General features: G+C 41.0%; 1 protein-coding gene and 1 long non-coding RNA gene across 4 annotated transcripts; one reads left to right on the forward strand and one right to left on the reverse strand.

Moving 5' to 3' along the window:
- Positions 1-461: 461 nt before the first annotated feature.
- Positions 462-12,670, reverse strand: tmprss4a (transmembrane serine protease 4a). 3 transcript variants are annotated; one of them, XM_028963088.1, is made up of 13 exons: positions 12,557-12,670; positions 8,113-8,167; positions 7,198-7,329; positions 6,753-6,905; positions 6,228-6,354; positions 6,038-6,151; positions 3,494-3,537; positions 2,889-3,051; positions 2,535-2,701; positions 1,812-1,907; positions 1,569-1,714; positions 1,294-1,443; positions 462-1,207 (listed from the first exon to the last, which is right to left on the reverse strand). In XM_028963088.1, exons 3-13 carry the CDS (start codon positions 7,301-7,303, stop codon positions 1,196-1,198), a joined length of 1,278 nt encoding a protein of 425 aa, XP_028818921.1. In that variant the 5' UTR covers positions 7,304-7,329; positions 8,113-8,167; positions 12,557-12,670; the 3' UTR covers positions 462-1,195. The 3 variants fall into 3 exon arrangements, with proteins under 3 accessions (XP_028818921.1, XP_028818920.1, XP_028818922.1); XM_028963087.1 differs by lacking the exon at positions 12,557-12,670 and adding an exon at positions 10,680-10,921; XM_028963089.1 differs by lacking the exon at positions 12,557-12,670 and adding an exon at positions 10,556-10,623.
- Positions 12,671-17,519: 4,849 nt separating this feature from the next.
- LOC114769511 (uncharacterized) lies at positions 17,520-21,792 on the forward strand. Its single transcript, XR_003743226.1, has 4 exons — positions 17,520-17,673; positions 19,749-19,862; positions 20,094-20,121; positions 20,402-21,792. It is a non-coding gene; the product is annotated as an uncharacterized LOC114769511 (long non-coding RNA).
- Positions 21,793-24,074: the final 2,282 nt, after the last annotated feature.

Consider the following 24,074-nt stretch of genomic DNA (forward strand, 5'->3'; position numbering starts at 1 on the left):
ATGGGATTAAACATGTGATTCATTATTTTCTTTGCCTTCTTGTCCAGTTAAAAACTCATGAACCCACAATGCAACTGAGGAAGGAAAACTTTCATTTATTGAACTTAATATTAGACAAAAATACAACAAAGACCAAAGTAGAATATCACAAACCTATTATACACATAAAAAGAATCCCTTTTTACATTATTTTACATTAGAAAGAAAAGACAAGCAAATTTATTGAGTTTTAAACGGCACACACACACATATGTATAATATATATTATACATCTCTCTGGATAAGGGCGTCTGATAAATGCTATATATATATATATTAGTTTTTATCAGACTCCCTTATCCGGAGTGACTTACAATCAGTAGTTACAGGGACAGTCCCCCCCTGGAGAAACTTAAGGTTAAGTGTCTTGCTCAGGGACACAATGGTAGTGTGTGGGATTGAACCTGGGTCTTCTGGTTCATTGGCAAGTGTGTTACCCACTAGGTTACTACCACCTGACACACACACAATTCTCTCTCTCTCTCTCTCTCTCTCTCTCTCTCTCTCTCTCTGTGTGTGTGTGTGTGTGTGTGTGTGTGTTTATTGAGTGCATGTGCAGTGGTTTAATTCTAAATACTTTACAGTTCTACAACTCAAACCACTTAGATTAAACTAGCAGTGCTATTAAAATAAATCTACACTCTTTCTGTATGAGACATGAGAAAACAGGCCATTTAGCAGCACAATTTTTTTGTTTTGGTTGGTTGTTTGCTGTTACAACCCGGAATAATGGAGCACCTTGAACATTTATGGGTCATATAAGCTAGGTACCTTTTGTTTCAGCTAATTATATCAATACAAAACCAAAAAAAATGTATATTTACACTCTAAATACAAGTTAAGTCCCCACATCCAAAATGCATTGAGAGATTCACAGTTCTGCCGGAAAAAACAAAATTTAAAAAAGTGATAAACACTTGATAAACATGATAAACACTTACTTCACATTTACCTTAATGTGGCATTGTGATAAACCGTACACGTTAACTGTGCTTGTAAGAAAACCCTGAGTCAGTTTGCATGTGGGGGCGTGAGTTTGCACGCGCATACATGTATACACTTGTATGTTTGTGTGTGCATTCAGTAGTGCATGCACATTGCACAGATTTTATATACGGTAGATGCTTTTTCCTCTTCATTAACATTAGTGTCTGTGTTACTTCAGTGCCTAAAAAATGACAGTGTAAAAGACAGAGAATTAAATAAATGCAACGCAAAGAAGCAGCGTCATCCAGCAGACAGAAAGCTACTGACCTGCATAACTGAGTAGACCCAGTTCAGCATCTCACCCACGTTGGAGTACACTCCGGGTTGGTTCGGTCGAGCACAGCCCACCCCCCAGCTCACCACACCCACCAGGTTCCAGCGGGTGGATTCATAAACCAGCGGACCACCGCTGTCTCCCTACAAAGAGTCGTTAATTAGCCGGCTTGCCTCTGTGAACGTACTGTGAACGTACTTCCTTTACAGCCTTTATATAATGTGTCGGTCACATCAACAATTGGGCCTAATAATGCTGAACACAATACCTGACATGCATCCACTTTTCCTGCTAAGTATCCAGCACAAAGCATTCTGGGAGATGTCATTCCACTATACACTGAAGGGCTGTTGCACACTGTTGGGTCTATCAAAGGAACATCAGCCATCTGGAGGGATGGAGACACCTGGTCGCCTGGATGAGGAGAGAAGAGGAGATATCATTTACATAGTGTCAAAAGAAACGATTAGAAGAGCAGTGAATAACAATAAATGAGGAGCTTGCATAATACCATTTTCTGCCAGGTATCCCCAACCAGTCACCACCAGAGGGTCTCCGGCTTTGAGGCCAAGGTTGTAGGGGGGCAGGCACACTGGTCTGCTGGAATCTGTGAATCGAAATAACAAGAAACACTTCAACTGACCATATTTCACAACTAGCCAGGAATCATGCAGAATTATGTAATAGGGGTTATTATGCCATAATACAGCAGGGAGTTGATTATATAACTACCTGCTGTTCCCTTCTATGGCCTCTAGAGGTCAGGCCACACCAGGAATTTCCCTCAATTTTTTTTAATAAAGTGAAGTGATTGTCATTGTGATACACTGCAGCACAGCACACGTTGACTCAACGAAATGTTTCCACTGCTTTTAAACATCACCCTTGGTGAGCAGTGGGCAGCCATGACATGCGCCCGGGGAGCAGTGTGTGGGGGCGGTGCTTTGCTCAGTGGCACCTCAGTGGCACCTTGGCAGATCGAGATTCAAACCAGCAACCTTCTGATTACAGGCCACTTTTTTAACCACTAGGCCATGTAATCAGAAGGTCGCCGGTTCGAATCCCGATCAAGCGATGCCACTGAGCAAATCAATCAAGGTCCTACTTTGCATTCAAAAATTAACACGTAGATGACATATAACACAACATTTAAAAATGTATTGCCAAAAGGCCATACTACTAATTTAGGCATCAATCAATATTGAATTAATTTAGTGCCATCATTAAGACGTACCTCCAACATAGATTGGACTCGTCAGCTTCATCATTGCAATGTCATAGTCATTTTGAGAAGCATCATATTTCTTATTGATTAGGATCGTCTCCACACTTGAGCCTCCCAGTGTTGTCATATACGTTGTTCCTGAGATCACCCGCCATCGGCTCACCTCTTTTCTAGAACTACACAGACAAGAAAATTTCAATAATTTCAAACACAATGATTTTAAACATATCACATTTTACTAAATATGTATTTTTGATGTTGTTATGGTGTGTTTTTTTGTTTGTTTTATTTAACTTTAAACATTAAGAGCAGGGATGGACCTTATTCCAAGCCGATGATTATGATTATTATATTCAGACTCACCCAGAGAAACAGTGGGCTGCTGTGACAATCCAGAATGGTGACACAATGGAGCCTCCGCAAACATGCTGACCGAGCTGCTGCAGGCTCACTTGCCATGGCCAGTGCTGAATGATGGTATCTGTCCCACCCACAATCCTGTCCTGGGCCGTTGGAGCTCCACAGTCTAAGCAAAACACACCAGTCCTATCTTGTTATAAATTACACTTTAGCTGAAGTTTTGACATAATTTGTCTGTAGCCCAAATATGAGAAATCCATATTATAAACATCAAATTGTGAATCCATTGCAATTTGAAAGTGAAAAGATTGTCATTGTGAAGCACAGCAAATGGTGCAAACACTGAAATGTATTCTCATTTTTGAACTGCATGTTTGAGAATAAGTGCTATTTTTGTCTCCTGTTATCTCCTGTTTCTTCTTTTTTGCCTTTTCAACCTCTATTTACAACCTGGTTTCAATACACTATTGCGAAATATGAATCCTTATCATTTTCCCCTGGTCTTGGGGTTTCTTTCATCAGTGTGTTTAAATTATTGATTTATTTGTTTGATTTTGACCAAGAAGGATCCCACAAAGAATAAGTGGGTGTGTAGGGGCAATGATTACCTGAGCATGATAGCGTGACAACAGATCCTGAGCCACATTCTTTTCTGTCGGTTGAAAGAAGACAAACATTTGACTTCATTACATGCTTCCAAAGACAACAAAGACATAGTCAGTCGTTCCCCCGCTCACAATGCCTGAGACAACACTGTAGCCAAGCAGCAGCACAGGACTAATCGTCATTACCATTCGAATGGCAAACACACCCACGTAGGCAAAAAGGGAATATATGTGAAGAAGCCACAGGCTGTTTGGATTCCACTCCCAGAACTGTCTGTCATATGCCTCTGTCACCCTACACTTGATCACATTGTTAGATTAGGCAACATGTCCTAAAGTTCTCACTGTGGCAATATCATGATGATAGTGATTGTGAATTAACAGGAACTAACCACTAATAACAGCAATGTCTTGGCCATCGGGTAATGAGGTGTTGAGATTAATTGATTTTTTTTTCTTTCATTTGCTCGACAAATCATTCATATTTAAGACCCAAAAAGAATCATGTTATAAAAATATAAGTTTAAAATTTTAAGAAACAAAAGTAGCTAAGCCAAGCCATTTATAAATTGTACAGCAGCCAAGTGGCCTTTGGCATTTTGGCAGGCAGTGGTGTAAGTGAGGGTTGAAAGATGATCATCCTTTAGACCAGATATAAATAAGGTGGAGATCCATCATGCCTGTAGTTCTTTTAGCGATTGCTTTAGTGATCAGGCGACCCTGCTTCCTCATCTATTGTCAAGCACTCTGCTCATCTGTTCTGTCTGTCTGTCTTCACCTGTGTCCTGTCTCAGCTCACTTCACTGTCATGCATCTGTCTGTCCCAATAATCCCCTGCCTCACCCTGCACCACCACTGGGTATTTGGTTTGTGTCGGAACCCATTGTTATATGTGCCAAGCAGTGATACTGCCGTAACCTGTGAAACCAGTGAGGTCAGTGGCACGTTTTGTGACCTTGAGCCCATATTGTTTGTTCTTTATTAAATTTCTCTTTTGTTGAAACACTCGCACCTAGGTCCTCTTTCCCCCCATCATGTGACACAGGCGTCTAAGACTAGGTTCAGACTACCTGTTGTCGAATCGCTGTGCAGATCACACAACGCTACCTGACTTTTCACCCCCAACTGGGTCTCCAGAACAACGTTCCATTTCAGAGGAAACAACGTTCCGTGACAGAGGAAAATAATCCAGAACGGGACTTTTACAAATGGATGACTATCAAAAATAAGCTACACGTTTAAGTAATAATAGTTTCTGAAAGCAATACAACTATTGACATAGTTGTATTAAAATGATTGGCTGTGTGCACAGTATGCCCACATTCACATAGTAATTTTCAACTGTTAATGCCTGACTCTGGTGGAGATTCACATTGTCAATGTTGTCTCCCTGATAGCCTGATTGTGTGCAACGGTGTTCATGTATAAATCTATGGCTGCCGTGTCATGTCCTCATCCAATCGTTGGTCATTTCACCCTGTCTCTGTGTGTGCCTGGTGGTTTTAGTATTAAAACGTTTTTGAGGCACACTGTCTGTGATTTTGGGATATATATAAAGTAAATGTTGCTGTTTTGATTTGTTGCATCCCTCTTTTTACCTGCCTTGCCGCTGTGACAGTAACAGATCTGGGATTTTTGGTCAGCACAAATCATGTACCATGAAGAAGGCTGACCTCTTCATATGGTATCACTGTGTACAAGGCATGTCCCAGGTCCATGGCATTCTATGCTTTTGTCTTGCTTAAGAGGTTCTGCACCTACGTCTTTGTTAAACAGCTTCCCCCAGGCAAGAGGAGTGAAAATCCAGCCATTTGCTTGAGGTCCAACGAAGAGAAGGAAACAAGACGGAAACATCAAAGGAAAGATCCTGATTTGTCTGTGGGAACTTTTTGTGAGCCAAATTTTTTAAAATAATTTTTGAATTCTTGTAGACTCTGGACTTTCTTTTCCTTTTTCCATTTCTGAGTCTTGCTGAGTCTCCTTGTTTTCTCAAGGGCCAAGCGGTTGTTCTGCAGCTTGGTTCCTGGCTTTTCTCTCTCTTTCTCTATCCCTTTCTCCTTTCTTTTATTTTGGGTTTTCCTGTAACATTGGTACCATTATATATGTAATAAGGATCTTGCACAAATCAACCACTTAGAACAGAGAACAGTGTGTGTGTGTGTGTGTGTGTATGTGTGTGTATATATATATATATATATGTGTGTGTGTGTGTGTGTGTGTGTGTGTGTGTGTGTGTATATATATATAATTTTTTTTTTATGCTCCTCCATGGCTCTGTTCTCTGTTCTAAGTGGTTGATTTGTGCAAGGTCCTTATTGTGAAACCCTTCAGAAACGTGATTGATTTTGAACACAATGTGCTATAAAACCACAAATGGTGTCAAAACAAATACTCAAAACCATCTAGAACATACCTGCAGTACGTAGTCACAAGATCAGTGCCACAATCTGTCACTCTGATTTGTCAGAATTGACATATAGACACACCCAAGAGACCAGCACACCCTCACACACCCTCCACATTCAAGATTCATGATATAATCCTTACCGATCAGTGACCATCGTCTGGATTCCCACACCGCTGCTGGACGCAACAGCACAGAAAGAAGTGCTCAGCACTGAGGAGACGTTCTGGACTGGGACTGAGCTGAATTTAGGATTGCTGTTGGTGAAGAGGTATTTTTAACATCAGGTAAATTTGTACAGTGTATGCCAGAGGAGGCAGGGTGGGGTCTCACCTTGTGTAGCCAAGCTGCTGGCATGCAATCTGAGTATGTTGTTGAGTAAAGCCGTCCGCACACACGCTCTTCCATCCAGACTTTCCATTGTACACCTGCAGAACGTTGTCTTGGGAGACCAGACGCACTGAGGCAATGAACAGGATGTTTGGAAACGTAAGTTAGGTCCATGTAGGGGTGCACAGTGAAGGCATTTATCACAGATTACTGCGCAATCTTTTGAACTTTGCCATGATGAAAAAATCTACAAGATCAGTCCAAGAGGGTGAAAATGCTGGGGGACCAGTTACTTTCACCAAATTTGGTGGCTTTACTGTGCCAGGGGACCTGGCATATTCCACACTGACTTATTTTGTGGATGTAACAGTGGTGCATCAGGGGAGAGAGTTTACAGTCTGTCACACTGGGGCCAGTGGACGTTTTAGTGGAAAAAAGCATGGCAAAAGGCAAAATGTTACTAATAATGATATATTGAATATTGTACAGACATTCATTGGAAAATATAAAATTCCACACTTTATGTACCTGGGAAGGTTGAATTTTCTCCAAAATTTGTAACACAGTTGGATTCGTCCTCTCCACCGGAGCAGTCAGGTTTGTTGTCACATGCTAACTCCAGGGGGATGAACTTCAATGACTTGTAGCAGAAGAAATACTTACTTTCGATCAGTATCTTGACTGGCAGAGGTTTTGAAAAAGAAGCAAAGGCAGAAATTGAGAAATTTCTAAATCATTCCAACACCATATTTTATCTGGAGAAAAATTATATGCATATGTTCTTACACTAGGCAGCTAACAAAATCTATGGTTATTCCGTTACAGTGCTTAGAATTTTTGGAAAAGAAAATGTGAATATTCAAGCATAGTGTGCATGATCGGAATTTTGTAGATAATTATTTTAATCACTTTACTCACTTAATTATAAAATTTGTTTGATCATTTTAGATCTGTAATTGGTTGGCAGACTCACGGAAGTATGCAGCTACACCAAGTATTGCCAGAATAAGCAGAACCAGGACCGCGATGATCACGGCTTTCCTTGCCGATATTCTCCTCTGAGGTCTCTGGGCCGTCATGGACTTTCTGTGCTTTCCAGGCTTGACTTTGAATGGACAGGGCAAAAGACCACATCAGAGAAGGAGTAAATAAGTAACTGTACAGTAAACAGTGAAAATTATGAATTTGATTCAGAGTCACTGTTCACATTTTAAAAATCTAGTATATCATCTGCCCCAATAGATCAAATAGATGAATTATTATTAAATGACAAATAAAAAATACTGCTCACTATTTGATCTTTGAGTTCTAAATTCACATTGTGTAACACAAACTGCAAACTTCCTGGACAATCAGATCTAGGTGTATCTGTTGACTTTTCCTCCAATAAATGTAGGTCACTTCATGGCCTTCTTAGTACTACCTTTTTTTTAACATGACTGAATGGTTCGTTTAGAAGATTTAGAGTCGTTAACTGGAATTTAATTGTTTAGTTAGGCAAAGTGTTTAGTTGTTTTACAAAAGACAATAGAATTAACTTGATCTTGAAAGTCTAAAATCGGTGGGAATTGTTTAAAAAATGGGTTTCTACTGTACTGCTTATGTAACCCGGAACATCTGTTTGACAGTATCAAAGCCCAAGAGTATCATCACACATCACAAGGACTAGATCAAAGAAACAAACATGATCCTAATGCACCAGGGTGTGTTAAAATTAATCTAACATTTCAGCATAAAGTTACCCCTTTTTAGCTGTCATGCTGTCCACAGTAATCCTTTTCAATACAACTGTCAGAGCTTTTCAAATTTTTGCTTGAAATGACTAGACAAATCTCTGTGGTTGACACGGTCAGAAGAGTTAAGACATTTGTGGGTGAACAGCACTCACCTGCCTGACTAGGATTCAGGGGTGTTCTTGTCTCTTCAGCAGCTTGTGTGTTAGTCTGCATAAAACAGCATGAATAAAATAGTCATTCCATGTTATATAACTTATCCAGAGAAACTTCCAATCAGCAGTTACAGGGACAGTCCCCCTGGAGACACTCAGGGTTAAGTGTCCTGCTCAGGGACATAATGTGACTGTGGTCATCTGGTTCATAGGCGAGTGTCCACCTACTACATAAATGCACCTGTAACCCTGACTGAAAATGAGTTGAAAATCAAAAAGCACACTGTAAGTCATGGGGGTATTTAAAACATGCCGTTCAGGCTATACAAAAAGATCCTGTCAACTGAAATGAAAAAGCACATACACGTTGTCTACATAGGAATTGGTTGGAAAGAGCAACGGGCTGCTATTATTACTGAAACCAGCTTTTTTGTGGTTCAGAGCGTACCAAACACCACAAGGGAACATATGACGTATGCATATATTAAAGTTTTAAGCAGTATAAACTAAAACGTTTTTGGTGGAGTCATATAAACATATATATTCATTAAATTCAATGTCAATTAATGCTACCAGAGTCAAGTTGTGCAACGGCATTAAGAGGTGAGTGAAATGCAAATGTTTCTGTGGGAAAATGTGTACCACATAACCTGGATGAATTTCATGACAGCTCAAGACATTAGACACAGGGAAGGCTTTTAGAGAAAAGTAAAATGGGGAACAGAGGGTACCCTACTTAGTAGCTCTTATTTAGTTATCTGCATGAATTAAAGATGTTCAAGAAGGGTGACCTCATGTTTTCTGCTAAAGGATTTTTTGTCATAGGTTCTTTTTGGTCAAAGCATGATTGTAGCATCTATTCAGATCCAAATCATCCAAGGAATTCGAGTTGAACTGAAGACACTCTGAGGGCAGGTTGGAAACGTGACCCAACCAGTTGGTCAGGATAGTTGCCAGGTTATCAGGGACCCCAGGGTCATGTCTCTCATCTGCGTGTCAGAACAAATCTCCACAGCTCCTGTGGTTACGTAACTGAGTTTCAGCTCCGGAGGCGGTTCAATGACGTCTGTGGGAGGAATAAGACTGGCCTGTCGCATGTCATGCTCCATGGCATCTAATAACCAACGTTCAATGCTTTTTCAGCGCTTTTGTGTGCGAACAAATTGCCATCACAATATACAATCTAAAAGAAAATTCTTTGTTACACAGAAGGAAGAAACATGCAGGACACACACAGAGGCCGTTTTGAATATTGCACGGAATTTGTATACAGGGAAATTGAAATGTCCCACTGGTAGATACTGGCCCCGTGCTGATGTGCGAAGTTGAACGAGCAGTATGCAGATCAGGCTGATCATATCAGTCGACTGAAACTGAATGGACAATATGATTCCCAAACAGAGTAGTTGCCTTTAGTGAGACCTCAGTGAGCCTATAGCTTAATGAGAGAAAGGCCCTGTGTCTTGAAACCAGAGGAACCAGTTTCAGTGAGAGTCGGCCTGTTAAAACGGGCCAGAGCAAGATAAAGAAAGCTGAATTGCAGAAGCTGTGTTTGCATTCTCAGTTTACAATGAAAAGTGTGTATTTTTCTCTTTTAGGTGAGCTGTTAATGGGATGGATTGAATGGATACAACTAAACAGTGGCAAAAGTTCTAATTTTAGAAGCGTTACTCCATTAAAGAAGTCACAATGAGGCCTGGAAATGACAGAATGAACCTGCTTGGCATTCTGGACGACGGCCCCAACTTGCGACCCATTTTAATTGGTCAGGTGAGCTCCCACTGGGTATGAACCCAATTCCGCTTTGTCGGGATGGAATTGGGTCACCTGTTGTACAGAGATAGTCCAGACATCGCTGCAGCTTGCCACCGTAAATCTGAAAGGGCCACTCATGGAGGACTGCACGGTAAATGTGCACAACAAAACAACTTTGTTGTGCACAGCCATCAAACACAAACACAATCCATAAATATTACACTGAAAACTACATAACTACAATGGTAACAAAGTGTCATTTAGAACAGGAGCGTTAGTGTTAGTGTTAGCGAGTGTAGTGTTAGCGAGTATTTGCCTCGAGGCAAAGATAATCGTAAAAAACAGAACACAAGGAACTAGGCTAAAAACTGTGGAGGTTCTTGTTACTGTTTGGATGCCCCACTGTTCATAATTTCCATATTGCCTGTACGCAAATATGGTACAAACATTTGCCACAGCTTGAATTGAGACACTAAAAGTTCAAACAACATCAAGAAATATTGAAAATGTATATACTAAGGTTAGAATGTTATAACTTTACATTTGAATGTTATAACTTTACATCTGTTCACTAATAGAAAAAAAACACACACTTCATCATGTCATTAATTTGCAATGCAACAGAATGTTTTGCATGCGCCAAGGGTAATTTCCCAAGATTCTATAAGTGATAAAAAAAATAGCTCACATTTCTAATGGAACCCCCACCACAGACCACAGCACTCCACTTGCCAGTCTTCCACTTATCCAAACCTCCTCTCCTGAGTCCGAGTGCCAGCCAACGAGTTGGAAGCAAAGTTTAACCCACTCACCATCATGGTGCACCAGCTCAGTTCCAGCCGAGTAGTCCTCGACCAAGGTCAGATCCAAGTCGGACGTGGCTTTCAGGACAGAGAAGAAGTTCTCTCTTCCCACAGTCAAATGCAGGCTCCACTTCTCTGGCACAAAAAAAAAACTTCTCTGCTTAGTTTGCCAGCTTTTTGTCTTCGTCTTCGCCAACCGTTGACACGTGATCTGGGCGGTGGCCGCTTTGTTGAACAACTTCCACCGGCGCTCAACAGATTTCTGTTTTGGCTTGAGTCACCCAACCCCGCCCCACTCTCGGGAAAAAACGACGTGTGTAAGAGGACACCTCAAGCCATCGCTTCCTACCTGGAAACGAGCACTTTTGTTGCATGGTCATGCAGACAGAGTCACGGGCTGTGGTCATATCAGCTGTAAATAGTGGTGCTGGCTCAGAAGAGGCATGCTTTGTCATTTGTGTGTTTTTATCTCCCTCAGGCTATGTTAAATGTTATAGTTCTTTTTTTCTTTTTTATTGGACTAATTAGGTCCGTACTCTGGAGCGACGTTTTATTGTTATATCATCACCATAGTAATTTATGATCTTTCACTTCGAGAGATTGAATGGCACATTGTACCCTGCTGAAATGCCATGCCTCAGCAGCTCTCCGTAATTCCTGATGCAACAAGAGCCGACGTCCCCACAATTGGTGGTTCTTATAGTTCTCATGGGTTCAAATGATTGGGAAGTGGGTCCCTGGGGGGAAGCAATGCTGCCGCCCCGCTTGTCAGATGGGAACTTCAGTTCGATGGCAGCGGTCACCGCGCATTCATACAATAAACTGCCTATTAGATTGCCAAATCTGAGTGGGGTAAAAGAAAAGGAGACACCTGGTTGGACCTTTTTTTGGTTGGTGGACCTTTGGCCTTAGATAATTGGACCTTTTGCTAATGACAGAGAAAGAGAGAGAGAGAGAGAGCGAGAGAGAGAGAGAAAGAGAGAAATGTGTGCAGACAGTGTAAGAGGGAATGTTTGAACACAACATTTCTGTTGCGGAATCACCAAACTACACAGTGACAAACAACCTGGCCGGTTTAAACTCCCAGTGAGCATTCAACTGTCCCAAATCAACGCTATATGAGAGGAAAAATAAAAAGACTCTGAACTTCCTTAACGCCTGTCGGAAAGGTTATTGCACAATGCAGTGAGCAAACATCACGTTGCACGTTGTTAAAAGATTAAATGTGCAGGGAACAAAGACCTGCTTCCCAATAACATCCCAACTGTGTAACTCTGCTGGTGCAGTTTCCACAGACATGAGGCACGTTTCTGTGGCTCATGTTGTACAACACTATAATCTTCAATTGAGAAACAGAAAGAAGTTGCCATGGGAAACAGTTTCATGTACGTTATGGAATTGCTGATCAGTTGAGTTCGCTTTGTTCATTCAGTTCTGCCTAATAATGATTCCATCATCATTAATAAAACGCATCTGTTGTGGTTACAGGAAGGAGAGAAAGATTTGATCACTTATTTTTGAAAACCAATTCAAAACTAAGAGAAAACCAGACCCACTTTTACAAGTAAAAGCAAAAACCAGTACAAATATCCTTAACCAAGCTAATAATATAACAAGTTATATTCTTATTCATTATATTCTATTAAAACTTTCTGCCGTTTGAGTCCAATGGTTTCCTGTGATGATTGTGGCATATTGAATATATTTAACGCACGCTAAAATATAAATTATAATATATAAGTAAGTTGTTGGATATGATTACACAAGATTGATAATCAAATTAAAATGTTTCCCTATATATTTTCTGCTATGAGTAAAATGCAATGAACTCATAACAGAAGAAGAACATTTTACATTTTAAATGAGGAGTGAATGAGGAGTCTTACTGTACGTTGATATGCAGCCGCCTTTCTGGAAGCCCATGACAGGAGGGTTGAGAGAAACAGACTCCACCGGTGTGTTACTTCTCCTTAAAAGCAGCCTCTACCCATGCACGTGGTGTTTTTCCTTCATCCCACATCCCTCCCTTCCTTTTTCAGGCTCTGGTCATAAATGCAGTTCCTGACAACCCTGTCAGCCAGTAGGAGAAAGGCTGTAAACTTCAGTCTTTCAGTCAAATTAGCATATGTGTGTGTGGTGGTGTGGGGAAGAGAGAGAGTACAGGGAGAAAAAAGCTTTGCCCATGTTTCCTGTAAACTACTGGCTGCAGTTCATTTATTTATCTCAGATATCCCTTTCAAGGAAGGAATGACTGGATATGAGGGAACTCTTTACAAAACCCTAACAAAAGTATACCTAAGGTTATTTTACCAAGCTGTATAATGTTTTTTTCCCCGTAAAAGTCTTTTGTATTCTAGAAATAAAAGCAGAAAATTCTTGCTGTCATGAGTAAGACGGAGTCAACATTGCAGCAGCATGGTCCACGTTTCCGAAACTGTAGGTTCAACTGTACGTAGGTGGGGTTGGCATGGTAACAGACCATGGATCATGTATAGGAAATGCCACAAACAGAGAGAATTGGCAATTTTAGTAAAAGTGATTAATTGTGAAAGTGCTTTTAAACCCATCACCCTTAGTGGGCTGCCGTGACGGTACTCAGGTGCTCAAGGGCACCTCAGTGGCACCTTGGCGGTTCGGGATTTGAACCAGCAACCTGGTCTGCTTCAGGTCTGCTTCCTTACCCACTAGGCCACAACTGCCACTTAAATTGCCCCATCTCATATCTCCTCCATACAGCACTCGGAAGGGAAATTATGTTAAAATGCTTTTCATTGACTACAGTTCAGCATTTAACGCGATAATCCCTTCCACACTCACCACCAAGCTGGAGCACCTGGGACTCAGCTCATCTCTCTGTCAGTGGATCTCCAACTTCCTTACCGGGAGACCACAGGCAGTAAGGATGGGCGGACATGTCTCAGCCTCCATCACTCTCAGCCCCCTGCTGTACTCCCTGTAAACATACGACTGTGCAGCCACTACTAACTCCACCACCATCATCAAGTTTAATGACAACATTGTCGTGGTGGGCCTGATCTCTGACAACGGCGAGACGGCCTACCTGGAGGTTGGAAATCTGGTGAACTGGTGCCAGAGGAACAATCTCCACCTGAATGTCAGCAAGACAAAGGAGTTAATAGTGGACTTCAGTACCAAGCAGGAGAGGAACTACCAGACCCCTGTCACCAACATGAGCCCAGTGGAGAGAGTGGACAGCTTCCGTTACCTCAGTGTCTACATCACGCAGGACCTGTCATGGTCCTGTCACATTAACACTGGGGTGAAAAAGGCCCGGCAGCGTCTCTACCACCTCAGACGCCTGAGAGACTTCAGACTGCCCTCCAAGGTGCTCACCAACTTCTACTCCTGCACCATAGAGAGCATCCTGACGGGAAATATATATAACAGCACCATGCAGCCCAACAGAGGGTGGTTCGATCAGCCGAACGTCCAACACAGCGAGAATGAGGAGGAGCTTCTTCCCGCAAGCTGTCCGAGCTCTCAACATCAACAGTACATGGAACTCCAATACACTTTTTCACTTTCACTCTCAATCTCTCTGGACTCTTTGCACAAAATCACTTTGCACAAAATCTTTGCGCTTTTTTTCTCTTTGCACAATCTCTGCTCATTTTACTTTTTTTTTTATCTTATACATTGTCTTTCACTCATTTGCACACCTTCACCCTGCCTGTTACACAAATTTCATGTTAAAGACATAAAAGTGTAATATTTGGTTATTGGTCTTCATTGTATACTTGCAACATTTGCAACACTGTGGTCTGTAGCAGTCGCAAAAAAGCATTTCACTGCATATCATACCGTGTATAACTATGTATGTGACAAATAAAATTTGAATTTTGAATTTGAATTGCCAGACGTCCCAAAAGAAGTTTTTTCAAGACCGTCCTAAATCATTTCTGGTCAGCATTGGTCTTCGGGTAAAAAAACGTATCATTGATGAATGAGGTGGTGTAAAAAAAAAAACAGCTTTATTCTGGCTTGCCAGGTGTGACATGGGCCTTGTATAATATGTAGACTTCAGTAAATTAAGTCTTGGTTTTTGGTAGTGTATGAACCTAAACAGTGTGCCAAATGAACCCAAAACCTGAAATAAAATGTAATAAGTTGGTTGTCTGTCTGAATCTGTTTGGAAATCTACCCTCACAGCTATTAGGTCTGAAAAAAATGCATGAAAGGTATGGGCCATTCGTTTTTGAATGCGCAGTCTACGTCTTCCGATTTACCACATCCTGGTTTCATTTCGGTATCACATTCCTTTGTCCCTTTTTTTTTTTTTTTTTTACGTCTATCCTTGTGTGATATGTCCTTCTCTTGTTCTTTATTTTTTCCATGACAGAAATTAATAAGGGGGCAGTTCCTTCCCATCCTGTGGTTTTTACTTCCTGTGTGTCTCAAAGTTAATTGAAGCTAAACCAAAGAAATAATTGGTCTTTGTGATCTTCAGACTGCCAGGTTTTATCCAGATATAGTTTCCGTTATGCCTTATTTGTCACATACGTAACAGTATAATAATAAAGAGAATATTATGAACAAACAAACAAACAAACAAATGATGTGCATTAAGCAGTTACACACAACTGGTTATGTATATGATGCAAGATGAATATGAATGCCCTGAAATGCCCAAGGGCTACTAATACATGCATGAAAGTGATGCACCAGAGGCAGTAAATCACAATCTCATTCATGGTTTCAAGAATGGATTACGATTCAAAAATAAGTACATTCTTTATTAGTAGTTAACTGGAATTTTAAAAAAAAATCACTGTTAAAATAAAATCCAATTGATGAAGAATTGGTAATACAATTTGCATTGACAGTCCTTTTATATCAAAGCTGGCAGCTCACAGTGCGACACAAAAAAAAACATTCATGGACAATCTTTACAATTACTTTACTTTACTTTACTTTTCTTAGCAGACGCTTTTGTCCAAAGCGACTTACAAGAGGAAGTCACCAGTAATTCTCGTTCGATTTCTATAGATTTTGAGTTTACAAAACTAAGAGCCCTGATAAGGCCTAACTTGTCAGAAAAAAAGAACATGCTCGGAAATTGTTAAGTGCTAGACGAAGAATTTCCTACAGAGAGAAAACAGGTTCAAGGGGTTGATTTACTTTACTTTTTTTTTTTGTGCAGTGTGTGTACATGTGCATGTGTAAGTGTTAGATTTGTCTGAAATTCTTTTTGAATAAGTGGGTTTTCAACTTCTTCTTAAAGGTGGTAGTAGTCTGAATTAGCTTTGAACAAATTTTCCCTAAAACATTTTTGCCGTGGATTTAAATCCTCCCACTAATGCCTGTACTTTTGTGCGGCAATAAAAGTATGAAGCAGTAGCACATGAGTTGCTGTAGACAGTAGAAACAGAACAATATGAAATGAGTGCATATGTGTATGTTAAGCAGATAGATTGATGTTGCTGGATGTGTGAAAATACATTTCTGGATGAAGAACACAGAACTTATTTTAGAACTAATGTGAAAAACACAATCTTATCTCAATTCTGCTTCCGCTGTCTTTTGTGTATGTGTTTTCTCTATATTCAGACTAACCACCAGGGGGCATCCTGCCATTTCTGACTTAGTGCAGAGGGTGTCAGGCAGAGGAGGAAGTCTCCGATGCAGAATGCAGAAGTGTGAAACAACATGTGCTGTGAAATCATGTACTTCCCCTCTTTCTGTCGTTCAGAGTTTTCTTCCAATCGCTAATGAGAGGTTTGAGGTCATAGGTGGGAGTTTGTTGTCAAGAGTTACGTCAGGCCCACTGTTTCATCGAGCTCAATTTACACGCCACGCCCGGTCTCCTCACCTGGACATTATTCAAGAGACATTGTCAGGGGTCATTGTGCTATTAGTTAATACGGGAAAGAAAGTTGTAAGATAGCAAATTGAGTCTAAAATTGTGTGGTTTTGTCAAAGGCCTGTGGCAAAAGTGTCTCTGTCCTCTACATGAGTGGGTTTTAAGGGTGTTTACAAAAAAAGCTAACTATATTTTGTAACAACGATATTAGCTATAATATTTGTGTTTCTCCATTTATACAGTTAGGCTGTGGTTTTCACTCAAGTAAGTTTACAATGAGACATGGCAGACCTTCCTCTTTAGAGAATATTTAGATTAACTTGTAACCTTCTCATTGTCTTATTATGTATAGAAACTACAACAGAGTGAATAAAAAGATTGTATTCATAGTTGGGGGTCCTAGTGAATCAGAATTGATCACTTTATTGATTGTAACATGGAAGCACGTTGTAAGTCGCTCTGAATGAGGGTCTTAATCGTAAATGTAAAATGTAAATGGTTCCTATGTTCTACCAAAACTCAGAACAGACAAAGCAAAGGCTCGCTTTACATTTTGAAACAGTTCATTTGTCCTCTAGGTGAAACCCTGGAATTGGAAGTGATAATGGCAGCAATTTTAAAACCATCTGCACGTCATGTGTAATTGATGCGTCCTTGTCCCAAAGCTAATACATCTTCCACAAAGAAACAGGGAGAAACCAAAACTTGTGGTCTGAATTGGACTGGTTCAGCAAAGTACATGTCATTCTGTAAATAATGCGGGGTGGCCTTTCAAAGTAGCTGTCTAACATTCAGTATGACCGAGCTTTCACGCGAAAGAAAAAATGTGTTTAATCAAGACACAAAATTAACAATATTTCGATAATGACTCTGTGATTTGCTCTTGCAAATCAAATGCAAGACACTTAGGGCATAATAAAAGAATATGTGCTGTTTTCAAAACAAAACAAATGAAAAGGACAAGAACTATGCATGGGATGGCCACACAGACATCAAGGGAATGCAGACGGACCAGTCTGCAAACTCATAGTGTTCAGGAAATGCCAGCCTGAAATCGAACAGACAGAAGCTCAAAGATCCTTGAGAGATCCACATTGCTTCATCGATTTGTAAAGGAGTGTACGGAACATGGAACATCACTGATATTTCCTGGAACCACAGCAGATGGTCTTCCTGTCATGGGTAAGGGGCTGATAAGCATGATGAGAACTAGATATTAGAGATAGAGATTAATTTATGTGCATGTGAACATAAGCTGTTGAGGTTGCCCTAAGTAAAAAAATGTTTTGCTGAAATTGAATGGAGAGCTTGTATTTTTTCGGGTTTATTGCTTATACATGTATACAATTTTGCTCATTTTGGGATGTGATTGTGAGATAGGTTGTCTTACTTATCACTGGAATTATATAATATGACTCAAGCTGCGGTAAAGTCTGAGGGATATTCAGGATTCAAAGATGTTCTGAAAGTCTTGAGACACAAATCATTTGTCTTTACTGTAACAGTTATGGAACAGATTCCAAAAAGTGATGAGACAACGAAAATGTCATGATTGAGAAACAGTATGCAAAAAGTCAACAGTGGTCTATGAAGATTTTTTTTTTTTTTTTTTATTCATTGTACATGAGATGTTCAGGTAGCTACAGAAAGATGTTAATATATGAAGACTTAGAATGTTTTTTTTTAATGAATTTTTGTTAGCAGGCTTTCTATAATAAAAGTTATTAGAAGTTAGGAGTCTTTGATTTTTTTTTTTATCCAAATATAAAGAACAATCTCAGTTTCTTTTGATCTAGCCTTAGTCTGCTTGAATTTTGAAACACAATCTTGTGCAAAATGCCTGTGTAGCAGAACGTTGCTGACTACTCTTAGCACCCCCACTGCCATGAGAATCGATAAATATACATATACACACAGAAAATAAGCAGGCCAACCTGACACCAACCTGGGCCAAAAGCAACAAGCCCCCCTGCTTACCATTTGTCACGTCCATGCGGGCATGACGCGGCGGGTGAACGGAGAGGAGGACGAGGAGTGACGAGGAACGAAGGACGCGTTCACCTGACATCACGGAACAGGGGTTTTAATGGTGAATCACAAGACAGGGGAGACATCCGAGACGTAGACACTGGTGAACATGGAACATAACTTCAAAGACCTGACAGCAAACAGAAACGAACAGGGCAGATTTATACAATTAACACAGGTGAAAACGATTAGGGAACATTACACAGGACAACAATTAAACTCCGGTCCGGATCCTGGACCGGAGTAACCCCCATTTCGGACCGGATCCTGACACCATTCTCCCCATGTAAACAAATCCCACAATCATCCAGTAATTGGTTGGGGGGGTTACAGTTGTGTATCATTTAGTGTGAATGTAAAAATATTTATATATACATAATTTCCCCAGTAATAACACAACCATTACACATAACATACAACTACACACATCATCACACACATTCCTTAACACAAGTCATTCCGAGCAGAGTATATGTGTTTGGGCGAGGGCGTGATGATGGTGGGTGTTCGTCCTGGCTTCCTGGTTTGTGCTGCCTAGGGCACCAAACAGGCTGGGACCACCCCTTTCTGATACTAACTTGGTATCGATAGTACCAACATTTTGGCTTGATCCACACATCCCTAGTGAGTGGCGTGTGAAAGTGAAATGAAAAAATGAAAGTGAAAGTGATTGTCATTGTGAAACACTGCAGCACAGCACACCATCACCCTTGGTGAGCAGTGGGCAGCCATGACAGGCGCCCGGGGAGCAGTATGTGGGGACGGTGCTTTGCTTAGCGGCACCTCAGTGGCACCTTGTCTGATCAGGATTCAAACCGGCAACCTTCATTTCTTCCCATACCTCCCAAGCCATGGTGAGCCTTTGACCTCTAGGGAGTTTTCTGCAGTTGTGCATGTGAGTGTATGATCTCATTGAAAGGGCATATAAAGTTTAGACTGAACTCTGGTGGAGGGTCATGCTCTGTGCCTGCTGCAAATGCCCACAAACATACAATCTGATTCAAAATATACCATAAACGCAAACCAGCTAGAACAGCACAGGGTTCAGGTTCATACTTAGAAACAACATAGGTAGGGTTCATACTTGAGAACTAATGGAAAATGAATGCCACAAAAGTTTATTATTTAACTGGCTCATTAAATAGGGACACTCCGGCTGAAAGTCTCAGTGTTTCAAAGAAGCAAGTAAAAGTGTCATTTAATATGGAACCATTGCATTCTTTCCACAGATAGCTGGTCTGTGTCCATCGGGATAGCAGTGGGATTCTCTGTCCTCGCCTTCCTGCTCCTCGGCTGCCTGATCCACCATTTCTGGAAGAAGATGTCCTGCTGCAAATGCAAGAGTAAGTGCGTTTGAAGGCCTCTGATTGCAGACAACGCTCATATGCATCACAAAATGCATCACTACTCTGATGGGATTTATGAAGATAAAAAGTTGTTTGCCCTTGTGTTTTTTCTCATAACCATCACATTTAATGGCAAGGTGTTTTCCTCCAACAAGCTTTAAAATCTTGAATTTTGGTCAGCTGGAAAATAACGCTTACATCCCTGCTTTACTCTTTCTTCCTATGCAGAGCCTTCAGTTAAGGACAGAGTGTTATCGTAAGTATGCATCCAACAGAAATGGAACCGGCGTATTGTGTTTATCACTTTCAGTTCAAGAACTGCAAAATAGTGATATCTACTAGTGTTTGAGCCACAAGATATTGTTTTGTCATTGCCACTGAATCGTTTTTTGTGTCAACCAGATATTCTGATTGTGGTGAAAAGGTTCACACAGGGAGTGTTCACTAGAAAATCAACCCCTTGAACCTGTGCCATAGGATGAACATGGGTTATGACTTTTTACATGTTTAATACGTGTCTTGCGCCATCTCTGTAGGAAAGTTGGCATCAAGAAGTCCTCGTCACCCTTCTCCATCAGCAGGATCGTAGACAAGAAATAGCCTCTAATGTTTGACTTAAAGTTCTAATTTATTCTGTATTCTGAACACTGCTCATCATGTTTTTTGTCTGCTGCATGTTTTAATGCACTGATGTCGCTAAGTGTTCTCTACAAATCATTGATTTCTGTTGATTTTTTTGTCATTTTCTGTTACAAATACCCCTCAGCCAATATTGTGAGTTTACACTGCAGCATTGCAGGCCATAACACACTTCGGAAAGAAAATTGTTGTCTCCGAACTTTTCCGCTCACATTCCTCTTATTTTCTTGGACTGCCCCACCTCAAAACCATAGCAGCCGGTTTCCAAAAATCAGGTTTTCAAAGCAGCAAATGATTTCATTAACCTTTCATTACATGCAACATTTGTCACATGAATCAGGCGGGTCAGGCGGGACAGGCGAGAGAGCGCGTGTAGGCGGTAACGAAAAACCCCAATGCGGAGTAGCGCAAGGAGGCAGGTGAATTTCCACCAATTTGATAAGCAAAATCCAGGCATGACAAGAGGAAGGCAAAGCGGGCAGGCAGGAAAAAGGAGAGAAACAAGAACAGTCTTACTTGGAGCAGACGATGAGAAGGCCGAGTCTAAATCCAATAATGGCTGAGCAACTAATTAAATATGACAAATCCATAATGTTTATTTTTCAAAATCACAGTAACAGCTTTATACAAATATGAGAGAGAGATGTATATACACATACATGTGGTGACAGAGTTTCCTGTCATGTCGCCTCATAAATGCGGGTAATAGGTTTTTTGCCACACAAAGATCACATTTTCACAATATAAATACTTTTCACCTCCTTCCTTTGTTTTTTTGTTAAATCATATACATAAATGTACATTATTTTTATTTAAGAAACAACCCAGGAGATCCATGACTATTGTTAAAACACACAGATAAAATTGAAAATGAAATCCCAGTGTTTTCAACCATTTTAACGTGTATTCCTAAAAAAAGGGAATACTATTTCCCTTAATGTGAACGCTAGTGTTCTGGGTTGGAGTTTAGGACTGGGGTGTACAGTGATCCTTTGTGAGTGCTATCCTCTGTGCAGTGTTGAATTAACAAGCATGACCGCTGAAAGGGGCATTGGATGGACACCCACCCATAATCAGAAGGTTGCCGGTTAGAATCCTGTACGCCAAAGTGCCACTGAGCAAAGCACCGTCCCCACACACTGCCTTTCATGGCTGCCCACTGCTCACCAAGGGTGGTGGTTAAAAGCATGACAATCACTTCACTTTCAAGTAGGTAGTAGGTTTTAAGCATCCAAGGCCTTAACCCCTTGTCTGGAAGGTAATAAACTTGATTTTTTCTGAAACGTTCCCCGGTGGTCATGTGTGATTACATGGAGATTCCAATGGGATTTCTTTTTACTGCTTGGCTTCAGCACAACACACACTTTCCACTGTTGCAAGGGGTACACATTATTTTGCAGTCAGCTTTGCAATGGACATGCTGTAGTTTAAAGCCCTTAACTTATTATTAATTATTAATATTACTGCGAACTTATAACATACATGCATAAAAGAGGTCTGGTTCTAGATTTCTTAATTACGTTATTTAGAGATATGATACCATCATGGATGGTGTGAACCAGCAGGAGATTGTACAGGCATGTTTTCATCTGCATGAAAGAGGTGTAGGGAGACTTTGAGAAATGTCTGACATTTGATCCATTTTTTATACGAAAGGTCACGTGAAAAAGTGAGAGAGAACTGAGAAACAGAAAAACCACAGCCTCATAAACTGCAGTAAAAATGTCTGTGCTGCAAAGGGGATATTCCAGCATAAATGTTGATGATGTTAATGGCAGTTGGTGGTTTGTGAGGACTCTTCATGAAGCATGGTTGAAGCTCTACAGCCTTGCGCTCGCAGGAAAGGAAGTGTAAACCCGCCTCGCTTGAAGCTGAAGCGGCTCTCCAGAAACCAATACCACACTCATGACTAATTGAGAAATTTCACATATGGGTACATTTTGCAGCTTCTTGCAGCACTAGGTGGCCTTACATAAACATAAACAAGAAGAGCAGCATCGAAAAGGCTGTGCAGCATACACTTTTATCTTTGTAAACTGCACCTTTGGAATCCCTTTTACTGATTTTACACCTTACCATGTGTAGTGAGTGGAAAGAGTGGTCATACCCACGGTTCCAGGGCAGTCAGAAACTCACATTGCCCACGCCATCAAACCAAGTATTTAAGGTTACTTATGGAAAGGGTTAGAGAAATCGAAAGACAAAAATAACCTTCCTGTAATTTGTCCAGCTGCATTGAACTGCTCATGCTGACAGTGAGGACTGTGTGCAAATAAAAAGAAAAGACCAGACATTATGTAGCATATATATAGAACTGTTGTTCAGTCAAATTCAACACCAGAGGTAAGGGGAGCTGAAAAAGGAGGCCTTCTTCAGGCTGAAGAAGGAGGCCTACATGGCATGGCTGGTCTGTGGGTCTCCATAAGCAGCAGACAGGTACCGGATGGCCAAGTGGGTTGCAGCAGTGGCAGTCACCTAGGCAAAATCTCGGGCGTGGGATGAGTTCGGTGAGGCCATGGAGAAAGACTACCGATTGGCTCCAAAGAGGCTCTGGCAAACCATCCGACACCTAAGGAGAGGAAGCAAATTGCTCACACCGTTTACAGTGAGGATTGGAATCTGCTGACATTGAACGATAGTTGAATCTCAGATTGAGGAGGAGCAATGTAGTTTTCGTACTGGCCGTGGAACTGTGAACCAGTGCTTTACCTTTGCTGGGGTGATGGAGGGGGCATGGGAGTTTGCCAACCCAATCCACATGTGTTTTTTGGATTTGGAGAAGGCTTATGACCGTGTCCCCAGGGGCACCCTATGGGGGGCGCGCCAGGAGTATGGGGTGGATGGCCTTTTGTTAAGGGCCATTCAGTTCCTGTACCAGAGCAGCGTGAGCTTGGTCCACATAGCCGGCAGTAAATTGGGTTGGAGAGGCTAATCACAAAAATACGTCTGACATATTTGTTCACAGAGCAGTGGCACAACAGGTGTTCCCAAAATATATCTGTTTCTGACTGCATGTCTTGTGATTGAATGATTTTGTGTATGGGCTTTGAGCTTGCTACTAAAGTTAGAAAAAAAAAAAGATTCCATACAATTGGCAACAGTCGTCTTTGTGCATGTGGGGAGTGAAAGCTGACCCTTTTTGTCAGATCCAATGAAAGAGCTACTGTAGCTCAAACTGTCAGAAACAAACAGTGCTGATGGCAGGGCCCTCTTTCAGGAAGATAATCTCAAATAGACCAATGGACCATGCAAAAAGAATGGCCAAATTCTCCAGATCTCAATTCCAAATTCTCCAGACCTCAATGCAATGGAGCCTCTGTGATATGTGTTACAAAAAACATACCCATGGAGGCACCAACTTGCAATTTACTGATCTGCTACTTACAGCCATGTTGCAGACACCGTAGCATGCATTTGTTACACACATTACTGGGTCCAGGATGATTTGGAGGCAAAAGGGGAACCTACCCAAAATTACCCAATAATGTCTGTCTCTAGACAATGTTTACGCTACAAAATTGGTAAAATTAGACTGCAGAACTCTTTTCAGAAATTGTGACCTTCGACAGT

This window comes from Denticeps clupeoides, chromosome 19 (genome assembly GCF_900700375.1).
Source record: "Denticeps clupeoides chromosome 19, fDenClu1.1, whole genome shotgun sequence".
Lineage (NCBI taxonomy): Eukaryota > Metazoa > Chordata > Actinopteri > Clupeiformes > Denticipitidae > Denticeps > Denticeps clupeoides.

Excerpts from the sequence above, each read along its gene's own strand:
- tmprss4a (XM_028963087.1), bottom strand. Across the intron at positions 3,538-6,037 it reads CAGACGATGGTCACTGATCG|AAAAGAATGTGGCTCAGGAT; the intron begins GTAAGGATTATA and ends TTCAACCGACAG. Across the intron at positions 1,715-1,811 it reads GGGATACCTGGCAGAAAATG|GCGACCAGGTGTCTCCATCC; the intron begins GTATTATGCAAG and ends CTCCTCATCCAG.